Below are 15,156 nucleotides of genomic sequence, written 5' to 3'. Positions count from 1 at the left end.
AGGCAGACAATCTCGTGGTCATCTCTCATCTCTCCCTCGGCTCCGCCTCCCTCCTCCCCATCGTCAGCAGCAGACAGAGTCAGCGGTGGAGCCAGGCGAGTCTGGCGAGATGAGATGACTCATGTCATGTCACTACTGCTGTCTGTGACTATAACGTCACTCGCTCTCTCCCCTGGTGCTGGCTGGGCTGCCCTGTGTACACAAGTTTGTGGTGTGGACTTTGTTTCATTCGCACACAGCAGCATCTGATGCAAATGAAAACTCACACAGGTCATGAGGAATGCTGGACAGTAACCTGAGTCTTCACACAGTCTGCATTTCTAACGTAAAAATAAAGTTTAGCTTCAAAACTGCTGTGAAAGTGTCAGATGATGGAGTCAATTCCAAGGCAATGGGAAGGTGAATATGGTGACTATTGACTTTGTCCATCACTGAGGAGGGATAAACTGACAACAAAAGGATGTAAAGGATAAGTCTGAGGTATTTAAAAAATGAGACCAACTTACCTGAGGCTTCCTCCACCTCCTGGCAGCGGATCTGTCCCTCGCCGCAGCTCCGGTGTCCCGGGATCCCCTTCCTTGGACATGCCAACCTTGCCAGGTAAGGATCTTCTGCAGCTGCACAAGTGCATGGCTGTGCCACTCACGATCGCACTTACATGGCAGACGTACTGAGCCTGCGCAGAACACTCCACACCACATGAGTGTGATCGCAAACAGCGTGGCCACAAGCTCACGCAGCTGCAGAAGATCCCAACCTGGCGAGGTCAGCATGTCAAACCCGGGGACACTGGAGCTGCAGCGAGGGACAGATCAGCTGCCAGGGGCTGGAGGAAGCCTCCAGTAAGTAGATTTTTTTTAAATTCCTCGGACGTCTCCTTCAATGCATTAATTGATAATGGATTGATGTTTGTTTTCTGACCGTGTAAAACTTTTCCGCAGCAAACTGTCAGAATGGTGGCTACTACGATGGAATAAAATGTGTCTGTACAGATGACACATATTATGGAGTTTTCTGTGAAAACATCATTGACAGAACACCGCCGGGTAAGTGACTGTCAGTGCAGATGATTTAATCAGTATATCAGAATATTGGAACAGAATGGATGTGGGGTCCGGAGGGAGCAGCGGATGTTGCGGCTCTGCTACATTAAAAAGGAACTGTAGTGCAATTATCATAATTAATAAAATTGTTTTTTTTTTGTTTTGTTTTTTACAATGCTTATTTATAGGTTATTTAGTCAGTGTTTGCCCATTGTAAAATCTTTTCTCTCCCTGATTTACATTCTGACATTTATCACATGGTGACATCTTTAGTCCAGCCAGGTGATCTGTACGGAATGTTCGATACTGAGAATTCTATGCACAGAGGGAGATTTTGCTTGCTTGGCAGTTGGAAATACGATAGCCGTTATTTTCCACAATGCAACGAGGTTCACAACTGTCAGAACCATGGTCATGACATCACACTGTGGGAGGGGTTTCACCACAATATCAGAACGGAGGCTCGGGCAGGACTGGCGCAGGACAGGACGGCTGCTGGAGGCTTACAAAAGCCTCAGGTAAGTGAAACAATGCGTTTAAAAAGTATTTACAGTTCCGCTTTAAGCTTTAACCTGCTGAGCGGTCTGGACAAGCTCAGCTCGTCCAACACCGCCAGAGGCTGCCGCTCAGGCCCTGCTGGGCCGATTTTCGTCAAATAAAAAGCAGCACACGCAGCCGGCACTTTGCCAGCCGCGTGTGCTGCCTGATCGCCGCCGCTCTGCGGCGATCCGCCGCGAGCAGCGGCGAAAGAGGGTCCCCCCAGCCGCCTGAGCCCAGCGTAGCCGGAACAAAAAGTTCCGGCCAGCGCTAAGGGCTGGATCGGAGGCGGCTGACGTCAGGACGTCGGCTGACGTCGATGACGTCACTCTGCTCGTCGCTATGGCGACGATGTAAGCAAAACAAGGAAGGCCGCTCATTGCGGCCTTCCTTGTTTATTCTGGGCGCCGGAGGCGATCGGAAGAACGCCTCCGGAGCGCCCTCTAGTGGGCTTTCATGCAGCCAACTTTCAGTTGGCTGCATGAAATAGTTTTTTTTTTAATTTAAAAAAAACCCTCCCGCAGCCACCCTGGCGATTTAATCAGAACGCCAGGGTGGTTAAGCTGTAGCTCAGGTACAAAATCACATACTTACCTAAGAATAGGAAGGTTCTTGATCCTAATGATGCTTCCTATAGTGTTCTTTGGTCCCCCGTAGCTGAGTGTGAACCCTCCAAAGATTACCATTAAGGGCTTGTCTGATCAAGACCACTCTCTTCTTCAAGCATGAGGGGGCCATACTGCAGTCTCGCCTGTGCACACGGCCATGCCCGCTCGGTCATGCCTGCAGTATGGCTGCACTCGAACTACAAGCGAGCGGCAACATGGTACCAGAGGACAGTGAAGGAAGCCTCATTTAGATCTGTTTTTTTTTTTTTTGTCTTTTCTCATTAATTCTGCCCTGGGGTTCTCTTGAAGCTAATCATTCATATATGGCTCAATTTTGATTTGATGGCAGGTCTTGTCTGTGCAGGGGAACACCATGTGGAGGCAAGGAAGAGAGATGACAGTTAGATCATACCATGTCTGTGCAGGGGAACACCATGTAGAGGCAAGGAAGAGAGATGCCAGTTAGATCATACCATGTCTGTGCAGGGGAACACCATGTAGAGGCAAGGAAGAGAGATGCCAGTTAGATCACACCATGTCTGTGCAGGGGAACACCATGTAGAGGCAAGTAAGAGAGATGACAGTTAGATCACACCATGTCTGTGCAGGGGAACACCATATGGAAGCAAAGAAGGGAGATGACAGTTAGATCACACCCAGTGGCATAGCTAAGGAGCTATGGGCCCCCAGTGCAAGTTTTTATAAGCCCCCCCCCCCCCCCCCCAAGCACTCTATATATAACAAATGATATGTCACACCAAAACCTGCCAAGGATTTCCACAGTGTAATGGGTGCAAGTAGGGGATGGGAAACAGTTTTTTAATGATTACTACTTTTTAAAGCATCTATAGAAGTGATTATTATGAGTACAGGACCAATAGAGAGCTAATACTGTGCTTGAGGGATGGCCCCTCGGGCCCCTCTGACCCAAGGGCCCCGATGCGGTCGCTACCTCTGCAACCCCTATTGCTACGCCACTGATCACACCATGTCTGTGCAGAGGAACACCATGTCAGCTGCAGCTGAGTTACTGATGGGAGATCAGTTGTTTAGTGAGAAAAAATGCCACTTGCAGGTATTTTTTAACATAAGCTCAAGGGGAAATGTATCCTGTCCCTAAGGGCCCATTCACACTTAAGCGATTAGCAGGAGCACTTTTTAAAATGCTAGTGCTTTGTTACCCTATGGCAGTGCTCTCACTGCCACGATTGTCACCGACCGTGGGCGTTTTGTGATTAGCACCAATCGCAAACGTGTTACCTGCAGCATTTTCGGGGCGATTCTGGAGCGATCATGGCGCAGTGCTTATAAAGCGCTGACCGCGATTGCTCTGAAATCACAGAAGTGTCCAGTGATTTTTGCCGCACTAATCGTGGTAAAAACACTCAAACAAAACTCTAGCTCTTAGCGCTAGAATTTTGCGATTCTCAGATGTGAAAGGGGCCTTATACACAACTGATGATAGAGATATTAGAACAACAATGTTGCTAAAGTGCCCCTTTAAGTCTAATCTAAACATTGCATGTAGGGCAAAGCTACAGACTACTATAGAGCAGTATTTCGTTAGAAGAAGCATTTCTGATGCTGAAGACAGAATAAATAAAATAAAAGAGGAAGGAGAAATGGCAAATGGGAGCCTTACTCATCTATCACATGACTATTGAGCCTACAAAATCATCTTTAATTATTAAATACATTTATTATAATGATGTACGGTTGTTTTATTTTTTTTTATATTATATTCCTAAATCCTCTGCATTATATTATTCCCCTTGCTCTTCCACAGTTACAACCGTTGACGCTGCCGTGGCTGTAGTGATGAAAATCACCAGCGAGCAATTTACAGAAGACTTACAGGACTTTGAGTCAGAAACATTTAAGGCTTTTGAGGAGAAATTTACACAACAGGTGAGGGGTTCACGCCTTCATATATGGTATGTATCTCAGTCACACACAATGAGTACCTATTGAACCACTGCTGCTTCTCTTGGGTGCAGAGTGGCGACAATAGTTAAAATATTGGTAATGTAATATTACCGATATTTTGCTATAGACTTTCCCAGCCCTTATTCTCACACTAACCTCCCACTCCTAGTGCCTAAAACTAACTTACCTTCCTGATGTCTAACCCTAACCCTCCTTCAAACAGTATGGAAAAGGTTAAACATGCACTGCTTCACAGTGAAGCACAAAAGAAGGGATACAATAGGATCACAATAGGACTACCAGTGATGAGCATCGGATGTGTGTGCAGGGGGGTGGGTTAAACTTACCCAGAACCCGTCCTCTTTAACCCGTCCCACGGTGCATCCCATGCTGCGTTCCAAGCCGCGGTCTCGTGACTACAAACACTTCCTCCTTGCGGTTTGAAGGAGGAAGCTTAGTAGTCACATGACGAGACTTGGAACGCAGCGTGGGATGCGCTGTGGGACGGGTTAAAGAAGATGGCTTCTGGATAAATTTATCCCCCCCACCCCACACACACGCGCTCATGTACACTATTTATCTGGATGAAATCTGAATGAAACACATTCGGATTTCATCCGGAGCTCAACACTGAGGACTACATTTGATCAAACATGCCCACAGCATGAGGAACCTGAAAATTACCATCCTGAGGGGAAATTTCAAGGAAGGAACGTCGGACATTTGAATACAAGTTCATGTTTCAGACTCAGATGTTTTAGATGTTTCAGACTCTAAACAAGGGCTTGAACATAAAGCCTGGTTTCATGAGTATGTATGAATCATAACACCATTTGGCCTTTGTGCTTTCAAAGGTTTTTTTGTTTTGTTTTGTTTTGTTTTTTGTCTTTTCTTTTCAGACTGGTGGAATTTTTAACACTTCTTTCTTTGTTGCTCTCTGGCTGAGAGATCAGTTGATTATTGTGTGCACCTGTAGCGACAAATGCTGTCAGAGGTCATTAGAATATTGAGGAAGTCTTTTTACATTTCAAAGGGGGTACAACTGTGTGACGACATGTCAAATTGGGCCTACAGAATCATATACTGTATATTCTGGCGTATAAGACTACTTTTTAACCCTTGAAAATGTTCTGAAAAGTCAGGGGTCGTCTTATACGCCGTAATATGCCCTATCCTGTTACCGCCTCTCAGATATCGCTGCTGAGGACTGTATTGAAGTGGTGCACATGTGCAAGTTCTGAGAGGCAAAGAAGGAGGTAAATAGGATACAATGGTGGGCCAGAAGGGTAAAAGAGGCATGTTTTATGGGCACAGCGCAATCTATTCTTCCATACCACTCTGATAAACAGGTAGACAAGGAAAGCTGACCAATCCACTTAGGGAGAGTTAACCAATCCAAATAGTCAATCACCTATATACTGTTATATTCTGGGTACCACATACAGTACAGCACCAGTATCTGTTCATCCACAGCGCCAGTATGATTTTTTTAAAAAAATTATTTGGTGCACGTTGGAAGAGGGGTAGTATTATACGGCGAGTATATCCCAAACTCTATATTTTAACTGGAAAAGTTGAAGGGTCGTCTTATACGCCCAGTCGTCTAATACGCCGGAATATACGGTATGTCTGTTTGTGATTCAAAACTTCTTATTGTACGGCTCTGATACAGTTAGTAAATAAAGATATCACCGGAATCAACGTTTGTTGGTTTGATGTCTGCATTTCTGCTCCTCAACTAACTCCGGACCATGTGGTTTTTGGAAGATGGACACCGCTACACCCCACAGGTAAAGGACCGTGCAGGACCAGGTCAGCAAGGCCTGTAGAAACATTTAAACACAAGGAAGGTCCGCACCAGTCCACTACAAACTCCGGACTACACTTCACTTGCTTAGCCCTCCTTCTGAATGCCTTACATTAACTTCTCCTCCTAATAAATAAAAACAAAAATAATAAATACTACTAGCCGGTTAACTACTCAGACTACCCCCTATGTTATTCCTCCTAATGGTCAACTGGGTATCTACCATTAGGTGCATGTCACCGAATAGGCACGCAATACCTTACATTTACACAGGTGTCTATGAGCGAGCACTGTAAAAACAGTGCAGGAGAGTTGGGCGCAGCTGGTGCCACCATAGGCTGTAATAGGAATTACAGCTATAGCTGCGATCAGTGAGTGATTTGGGCGCCGTCAAAAGTTTGGGTGCCGCCGAGTTACATCATTCCCCACCATCCACGGCGACCTGAAAGGGGAATAGTAATCAACGCCGTCGGGACTTATGCAAGGTCAGGGTGAACCATTTTTTAGCTTTACCCTGTGCCCAAATCTCCCAGCAGCTGATTCATATGTATGCTCTATGAGACCCCTGCCATCACAGGTGCTCAATCAACCTGATGCACATATAGATATGCATTCTCTTTGAAGTTTGTAAAGTCTATATGTATTGAGTGTCACTGATCTGTTTTTTCCTTGTACCTTGTAGATAGAAGAAGCTTATGCTGAGATCCCTGGATATAAAGGAATTAAAATTATTGGAATCAGGTAAATAGCTCTGTTAAATCCACAGAGAGATTTTACTGACACATAATATTGTATTACTCCTAATGATAACTGAAACTAACCAAGCATTCATTTCAATGTGCATCCGATAGCATATGACCTAGCGACTGCTAAATCTAAAGGCCTCTACTCCATTCTTATCCTCTTTTCCATTTTTGATACTGTGGACCAGCCCCGACTTCTCCAAATCGTCTCATCCATGGGCATTCAGGGTCTTGCTCTCTCCTGGCTTTCCTTCTACCTCTCAGATAGGACCTTCAGAGTTGCGTACTCTGGCACCACCTCCTCTCCACGCCCCCTCACTGTTCCCCAAGGCTCAGTCCTCGGACCTCTCTTTTTCTCTATCTACACATATGGTCTTGGTCAGCTCATCAGCTCCTTTGGTTTCCAACACAGACAGATTTGTAGGCCAGATGCAGTATCTTGAATCATATTGTGACCATATTGTGAAAATACAATGTATTTTTACAATTACGTTTTTTTTAAATCCAAAATAGCATTTTCGATGTGAAAATGACTTTGGAGAAAATTCACAAGCGACACAAATCAGCAGTGACGACCCAGCATCTAACAATGTTATTTTTTTCATTTGTGTGACAGGCAGGGCAGCGTTATTGTGGATTATGAAGTCATTGTGGAACTCGAGTATAAAGAACATGCAAATATCAATGAGCAGTACGAAGAGATGTTTAAACAGGTTGAAGAGAAAATCACAGAGTTGGTGACAACCCTGTCCAACTGTACTGACGGTAGGTTTGCAAATGAGGGAAAATGCATTTGTTATGTATACTTACTACAGTTTTCACAACTGCCAGTAACCAGATTAAATGTTAGTACTACTAGATGCAAACACCAGTATTACATACACATACATGGTGGAGAGGTGCCCAAGTATATAAAACAATTACAAATTTAAAATTGAGGTGGCTTACCTCATAAACAGCAAGACTTACAGTACTGGTCAAAAAGTTTATTAGCGCAAGGCAACGCGTTTTGTAAGCCCAAAAGTCTCACTTCATCAGGCCAACAATCTGTGCCGAGTTTACTGTGCTGATCAGCATCGGGCGCCTCCAGGCCAGTGCTGTAAGTCTTGCTGTTTATGAAGTAAGCCACCTCAATTTTAACTTTTTAATGGTTTTATACACTTGGAGCCTCTCAACTGTGTGTTCCCTTATCCCCCTCTGTGGCGGGGGGAGGGGACTCTCCCGAGCTCCCTTGTCAGAGAGTGACCAACGTTCATATTTTGGGGACAGCTATTACCCTCAGGCATTGATTGGATGGTTGCCAGAGCCACAGTTATCATAAGGCACTGTAGGCATGTGCCTACAGGCGCCTGATGATGGAGGGGTAGCTCCTTCCCTTCCCCTAGATCCTCCCTCATTCACAATGCAGAGTCCTGAGCAGAGTGTAAATGGGAGGTTACTCATCCGACTCTTGGCATTCCACTGATGAGCTCTCCCTTCAGTCGAGGGCATCACTGGGTACTTAATAGTGAGGGTACCTCTCTCTACCTAATGCTAAGGGACACCTGTAGCTACCTGTGCTGGGTAAGGGAGAAGTGATAGCTGGGCAAGCCAGCACACTTGCGATGCAGTTCAGCTGGGGTTTGTGGGTTCTAGGAGGGCAAGGTTTAGGGTGTCAGGACTGATGGTTGCCATGTGCTGTAACCCACCCTTGTGAGTACCACAGTCTTTATTGTATATCAGCTGAGACCCTATTTGTACATACTGCACCATTCGGGCTCCCGGTATCTCTGTGTTCTCCTTTGCAAGGTTTATCCTTTCCACCCCACAGATTAGTATTACATAAACTGTATAAACACTATCAGTGGTGCTCAGACACCGCTGATCACGGATTCGAGTAAATCCGGCCACGGCGGTATCAAAATCCGGAAAAGCCGTGATTGCTATCCGGATTTGAAACGGACTTCCGAATTTGACTCGGATTTTCACAGTGATTGCCTGTAAAATCTGTGATCACAGCCGTGATCACGGATTAGACTTTAACATTAATAATACAGCCCCCATACTTGCTACAATCCCCAATTGCATGGATTATAAGGGTGAGAAGGGGCTACAACTGGAGAAAATTGATGTTAAAGAAATTATCACTTTAAATGTGGCTATTAATAATAGTAATGTCTTTTTAAACATGAAAATACACTTTAAGCAATCACAGAGTCCCTAGCAAACTACAACCATGCAGGCAGGTGATGACTGATGAGTCCCAATGGCACCTGGCGGAGGTGGTGCCACTGGGGGAGGATAAGTGAATGACACCACAAAAACACCCAGAGAGGTTTTTGTACATTATTTTTTTTTCTCGCAGCGATAGCAATGACAGCAGAGTTGTCTGTGGATCCTACATACATGGAGGCAGTAGTGTAACTAGAAATCCCTGCCCCCCCATGTGAAACTTTGGGTGGAGCCCCCCACCCCATGTCTACTTCTTGTATGTCTCCAATGTGGCTGACAGGAAGTAGGGTCAGCAGAGTTGGAGACATAGAAGACGTAGGCATGCAGAGCTCAGTCGCCATCAGAAGTGAGTTCCCCACCCTCTGGCATGGTTTCTGGAGGGGTGAGCCAGGAACACTGAAGGGGGAGCCCCAACCCCCGCCGCTGTGTGCCTACTGCCCCTTTATCCTGTGCTGCGCCCCCTCCTGCTGCTAAAAACTGCCCTGGCGGGCCCCCCACCAGACTCGGGGCCACTGTGCCTGCATCCCTTGAAGGGGCTATTGCTACAGCCCTGTATGGAGGGCAGCATGGCCTTGAAAGTTGAATATTATGAAGAGTGTCCCAGCTCAGGAAAGAAGGGTTTAGGAAGACCATAGAAGCATCTGGACCATCCAAAGGCTTTCCTCATACTGAGGTAAGTAGTGATAATGTAACCAGCTTTTTATGATTATGCAAAATTTTGTGTACATTTTTGCTATTACACCCATACATAATTACAATTCGTAAATTCAGTTGATTTTATTTAATCACCGCATAATGTTGTGCCGAATTTAGCGGTTAATGGCAAAGCCCCCTACATGTTATTGTCACCAAAATTGCTACATGTGTTAAGGAGAATAGTGGGTACAAGGCAAAAATAAATAAAAAAAAATACCTTGTACTTTATGAGAAAATCTATTTTAACTACTTGCCGACTGCTCCACGCCAATTGTCGTGAGCAGTGGTGCTCAGCAGAGCTCGAATATTCGAGTAGCTCGAATATTCGAGCTCTTTTTCAGCTATTCGAGCTCGGTATTCGAGCTCCGAATAGCTGGAGCTATTCGAATGGGCTATCCGAGTACACTCGAATAGCCCATTCACTATTCGAGCTATTCGAGCAAACGGCGCTATTCGAGCTCGGTACCGAGCTCGAATAGCGTCATAGCCCAGATTGATGTCCTTAGAGCCAATCAGAGGGCTCCCAGGCCCTCTGACGGCAGCCAATCACAGAGGGGGACCCTGGCCAGCCCCTACCCTATAAATAGCGGCCGCCATGTTCCGTTTCTCCATGCTTGCCTGAGACTTGTACAGAGAGAGAGTTGCTCCTTTGTGCTTTGGCTTAGCAAGTGCTCTATTGTGGTCATTTACCTAGCGTTTTTGCTCACCTACACCTGCCATACACACCTATATTGTTGTTAGTTAGATAGACATTGTATTTTAGTTAGTAGCTTGTGTGTTACATTAGAGACAGCCAGGCAGCTGCTGCAAGCTTACAGGTTTAGGCCTCAGGGGGGCCTTGCCTCTGTGGGCAGCTGTCCTCTGTTTATTTCTCTCATCTATACCAGTATTTCTGCTGTCCTTTACTAATAGTATTGTAGTTATACTGTACTAGGAGTAGGACACTCACTGACTGTCACTGTTTATAAGCTACTAGCTAGCTCCTGCGTGTGTGCACTCACTCACTGTCTGTGTGTACACACACTCTATTTCCTTCTGATTACTGATAGATTATTGTTAGTTAGTTGTACTTACTTACTACTTACTCTTACTGTACCCGTAGGGACACTCACTGTCACTGTTCATATAGGCTACTAGCTCCTGCGTGTGCGCACTGCACTCACTGTCTGAGTGTACACACACAACACACACTCTATTTCCTTCTGATCGCTGATTGATTATCGTAATTAGTTAGTTTTACTTACTGTTACTACTTACTCTTACTGTACTAGGAGTCTAGGACACTCAGTCACTGTCCATAGGCTACTAGCTCCTGCGTGCGTGCACTCACTGTCTGAGTGTACACACACCCACACTCCATTTCCTTCTGATCGCTGAATGATTATCGTAATTAGTTAGTTGTACTTACTGTTACTACTTACTCTTACTGTACTAGGAGTCTAGGACACTCAGTCACTGTCCATAGGCTACTAGCTCCTGCGTGCGGTCACTCACTGTCTGAGTGTACACACACCACCCACACTCTATTTCCTTCTGATCGCTGATTGATTATTGTAATTAGTTAGTTCTACTTACTGTTACTACTTACTCTTACTGTACTAGGAGTCTAGGACACTCAGTCACTGTCCATAGGCTACTAGCTCCTGCGTGCGTGCACTCACTGTCTGAGTGTACACACACCCACACTCCATTTCCTTCTGATCGCTGAATGATTATCGTAATTAGTTAGTTGTACTTACTGTTACTACTTACTCTTACTGTACTAGGAGTCTAGGACACTCAGTCACTGTCCATAGGCTACTAGCTCCTGCGTGCGGTCACTCACTGTCTGAGTGTACACACACCACCCACACTCTATTTCCTTCTGATCGCTGATTGATTATTGTAATTAGTTAGTTCTACTTACTGTTACTACTTACTCTTACTGTACTAGGAGTCTAGGACACTCAGTCACTGTGTTCATAGGCTACTAGCTCCTGCGTGCGTGCACTCACTGTCTGAGTGTACACACACCACCCACACTCTATTTCCTTCTGATCGCTGATTGATTATTGTAATTAGTTAGTTCTACTTACTGTTACTACTTACTCTTACTGTACTAGGAGTCTAGGACACTCAGTCACTGTGTTCATAGGCTACTAGCTCCTGCGTGCGTGCACTCACTGTCTGAGTGTACACACACCCACACTCCATTTCCTTCTGATCGCTGATTGATTATCGTAATTAGTTAGTTGTACTTACTGTTACTACTTACTCTTACTGTACTAGGAGTCTAGGACACTCAGTCACTGTGTTCATAGGCTACTAGCTCCTGCGTGCGTGCACTCACTGTCTGAGTGTACACACACCCACACTCCATTTCCTTCTGATCGCTGATTGATTATCGTAATTAGTTAGTTGTACTTACTGTTACTACTTACTCTTACTGTACTAGGAGTCTAGGACACTCAGTCACTGTGTTCATAGGCTACTAGCTCCTGCGTGCGTGCACTCACTGTCTGAGTGTACACACACCCACACTCCATTTCCTTCTGATCGCTGATTGATTATCGTAATTAGTTAGTTGTACTTACTGTTACTACTTACTCTTACTGTACTAGGAGTCTAGGACACTCAGTCACTGTCCATAGGCTACTAGCTCCTGCGTGCGTGCACTCACTGTCTGAGTGTACACACACTAAATTTACTTGTGATTACTACTGATTATTGTAACTGCTAGTTGTACTTCCTGACTGTTACTACTTACTTACTGTACTAGGGGACACTCACTCAGTCACCTCACCAACCAACCCACTCCATTAAAGTACCCCACTTTTCACCCGCCCTTTTACAAAACTTTTGTCTATACGCCCAAAACATTTAAGATGTCTGGAAGTGGCAGCCAGCGCGGTTTGGGCAAGGGGAAGGGCAGCAAGGGAATCAGGAGGAGAGGGAGCAGCATTGTGGCAAGCCGCGGCCGCGGGCGCGCCACCATGCACAGTTCCGCAGCAGCAGCAGCAGCGTCAGTGGCTAACATTCCTCCCATAGCCACTGGCCGTGGACGCCTTGGGCGCCGCCCAGCAGGAGCATCTGCAACTCACGCTGCAGAGACACAGCAGCAGCAGCGTGTAGCACCTGCTCCCATTTTCCTCCAGCCGGGTCGGAAACGTCCCATTGAGGAAAAGGATGCAGACACTGTGGTGCAACTCATGACGGAGGATGAGCAGCCCGCCATCAGCTCTGCATCCGAGGCCTCCACCCTCACCACCACCACCACCCCTGTTCGCAGCAGCCGCCCAGCAGGGTCTGGGGAGGAGGCCAGTTCACCGTCACTCGCCGACCTGTCATTCAGCAGTCTTTTGACCCCAGGCATCATGAGTAAATTGTCTGCTGTTGTTGGCGATCTTGAGGAGGAGATGCTGATGGGCACTTTGGGGGATGAGGGATTGGACAGCAAGACTGTGGCGACAGTCAAGCAGCCCATCCATGCATCAGGAGAGGAGTTTGGGGGGTCCTCATCCCAGCAGGACATGTTTCAGGAGGGGGAGGATGATGATGACCCGGTGACAGACAGAGACTGGGTGCCACCACCTCCAGGGGATGTCGTCCTCAGCAGCTCTGAGGAGGAGGAGGAGGATGCGCTTGTGGGCCTTGCAAGGAGGCGCATCATTGCAAGCATTGGCAGCGTCCCACAGCCTGCTGGTGTCTCAGGCTCAGCAGCAGCAGCAGCAGCAGCAGCCAGTACCACCCCCAGCCGCACCCAAGCCCCCCCCCCAACCACCACAGGGAGACAGGCAGCAGCGCTTCCATGCCGTAGGGGGAAGTTTCTGTCACCAATCTGGCGGTTTTTCACCATGCCCACTGTGTACAGCAAGTACGCCACTTGCAACCACTGTCAGCGGAAGTTGAGCAGAGGTGCAGACCCCTTAAAGTTCAGCACCAGCTCGCTCATCAACCACCTTGCGGCTAAACATTTCCACCAGCATGAGGAGTTCCAGAGGCTGAAGGCATCTGCTGCTGGCAGTGGCACCACACCCATCACTGCACAGCCTTCAGCAGCAGCAGCAGCAACAGCAGCCACCCGCCCTCCTGCTCCTCCAGCAGCACCAGCAGGAGTGCGGAAACGCACTGCTCCTCCCCCCTCTGCAACTCCTGCCGCCGACACTGAGGCCTGTTCTGGCAGCCAGTCCTCAGTGGCCTCCTCTGCTGTGTCTGCTGATTCCCGTGTCAGCAAAAGGCCACGCCAGAGCCTTTTGAGCGAGTCCTTCCAGGGGGTGGTTAGGGCTCTGCCTCCCAGCAGCCGTCGCGTGCGGCAGCTGAACGGCTTGCTGGCACGGGCCATGTGCTCCCAACTCCTGCCGTACACGCTCGTGCAGGAGGGGAGCGACATTCGTGCGCTGCTTGCTTGCGCAGCCCCAGACTGGCAGCTCCCCAGCAGACACTTCTTTGCCCGCAAGGCCATTCCTGCACTGCACCGCTTTGTGATGGCCAATGTGGAGCGAGGGCTGGAGCACGCGGTTGGTGAAAGGGTCCACGTCACCATGGACTCCTGGAGCAGCCGCTTCGGGACAGGCCGCTACCTGTCCTTCACTGTCCACTGGGTCAGCTTGGTGGAAGGGGGTGAGGATGGGAGAGCAGCAGCGGGCACAGCAGCAGCAGCAACACAGTGGGTGGTGCCACCCCGCAGGCTCAGGGGAACTGCAGCAGGTTCCTCCGATCCTCTGCCATCCTCCGGCACACCTGGCCAAACCCCCCGCCTCAGCAGCAGCGTGAAGGCCCGCCACTGCCAAGCGCTGCTGCACTTGGTCAGCCTTGGGAAGACCAAGCTGACGGCAACCCATGTGTTGGCCAAACTCCAGGAGCAGGAGAGGATTTGGCTGACCCCCAGAGGCCTCAGAGTCGGAGAGGTGGTGGCCGACAATGGGGCCAATCTGGTTGCCGCAATAGACAGGGGAAACCTGACCCACATCCCCTGTCTTGCCCACGTGCTGAACCTGGTGGTGCAGAAGTTCCTGCGCACCTACCAGGGGATGGGCGAACTGCTGGAAACGGCAAGGAATGTTGTGCGTCACTTCCGGCGCTCGGCTGCAGCCTGTGCGAGCCTGGAAGACGTGCAAAAGGAGCTGGATCTGCCACGCCATCGGCTGATCCTTGACGTTCCGACTCGCTGGAACTCCACCCTGGCGATGTTGGAGCGTCTGGTTGAACAGAGGCGCGCTGTCAAACAGTACCTTGCCCTGGCCACTGTTTCCGCAGCTCAGAGAAGGGACAAGACCAGCAACATCCCGTCCATCGTCCCCGATGATGACTGGAGGCACATGCAGCAGGTGTGCTTAGTGCTGGCTCCCTTCCTGCAGGCCACAAACATGGTGAGCAGGGACCATGCTATGGTTTGCGAGTGGGTGCCCCTGGTTTCTCTGCTGAACAGGGCCCTCGATGCTTTGCTGGAACAGGGAGCGGCAGCCTTGGACCAGCAGGAGCGGCAACCAGCTGCGCAGTCCACCTCTGAGGGGGAGGAGGAGGAGGACTTGGTGGAGGTCCCTGACCTGGCTGCTGATGAGGGGGATCAGCACAGCGCAGCTGAGTTGGTGCGGGGGTGGAGAGAG

General features: G+C 48.2%; 1 protein-coding gene across 1 annotated transcript in view; it reads left to right on the top strand.

The window, feature by feature from the left end:
• The first annotated feature begins 584 nt into the window (after positions 1 to 584).
• LOC137562083 (mucin-17-like) overlaps positions 585 to 15,156 on the top strand; it is a 40,397-nt gene continuing 25,825 nt past the window's right edge. Inside the window, exons 1-5 of the mRNA XM_068273419.1 lie at positions 585 to 600; positions 942 to 1,046; positions 3,975 to 4,096; positions 6,604 to 6,662; positions 7,281 to 7,429. Coding sequence (XP_068129520.1) covers positions 585 to 600; positions 942 to 1,046; positions 3,975 to 4,096; positions 6,604 to 6,662; positions 7,281 to 7,429 — 451 coding nt within the window. The remainder of the gene's footprint in view (positions 601 to 941; positions 1,047 to 3,974; positions 4,097 to 6,603; positions 6,663 to 7,280; positions 7,430 to 15,156) is intronic.

Source organism: Hyperolius riggenbachi, chromosome 3 (genome assembly GCF_040937935.1).
Source record: "Hyperolius riggenbachi isolate aHypRig1 chromosome 3, aHypRig1.pri, whole genome shotgun sequence".
Taxonomy (NCBI): Eukaryota; Metazoa; Chordata; class Amphibia; order Anura; family Hyperoliidae; genus Hyperolius; species Hyperolius riggenbachi.
This window is presented reverse-complemented; position numbering and strand designations above follow the sequence as displayed.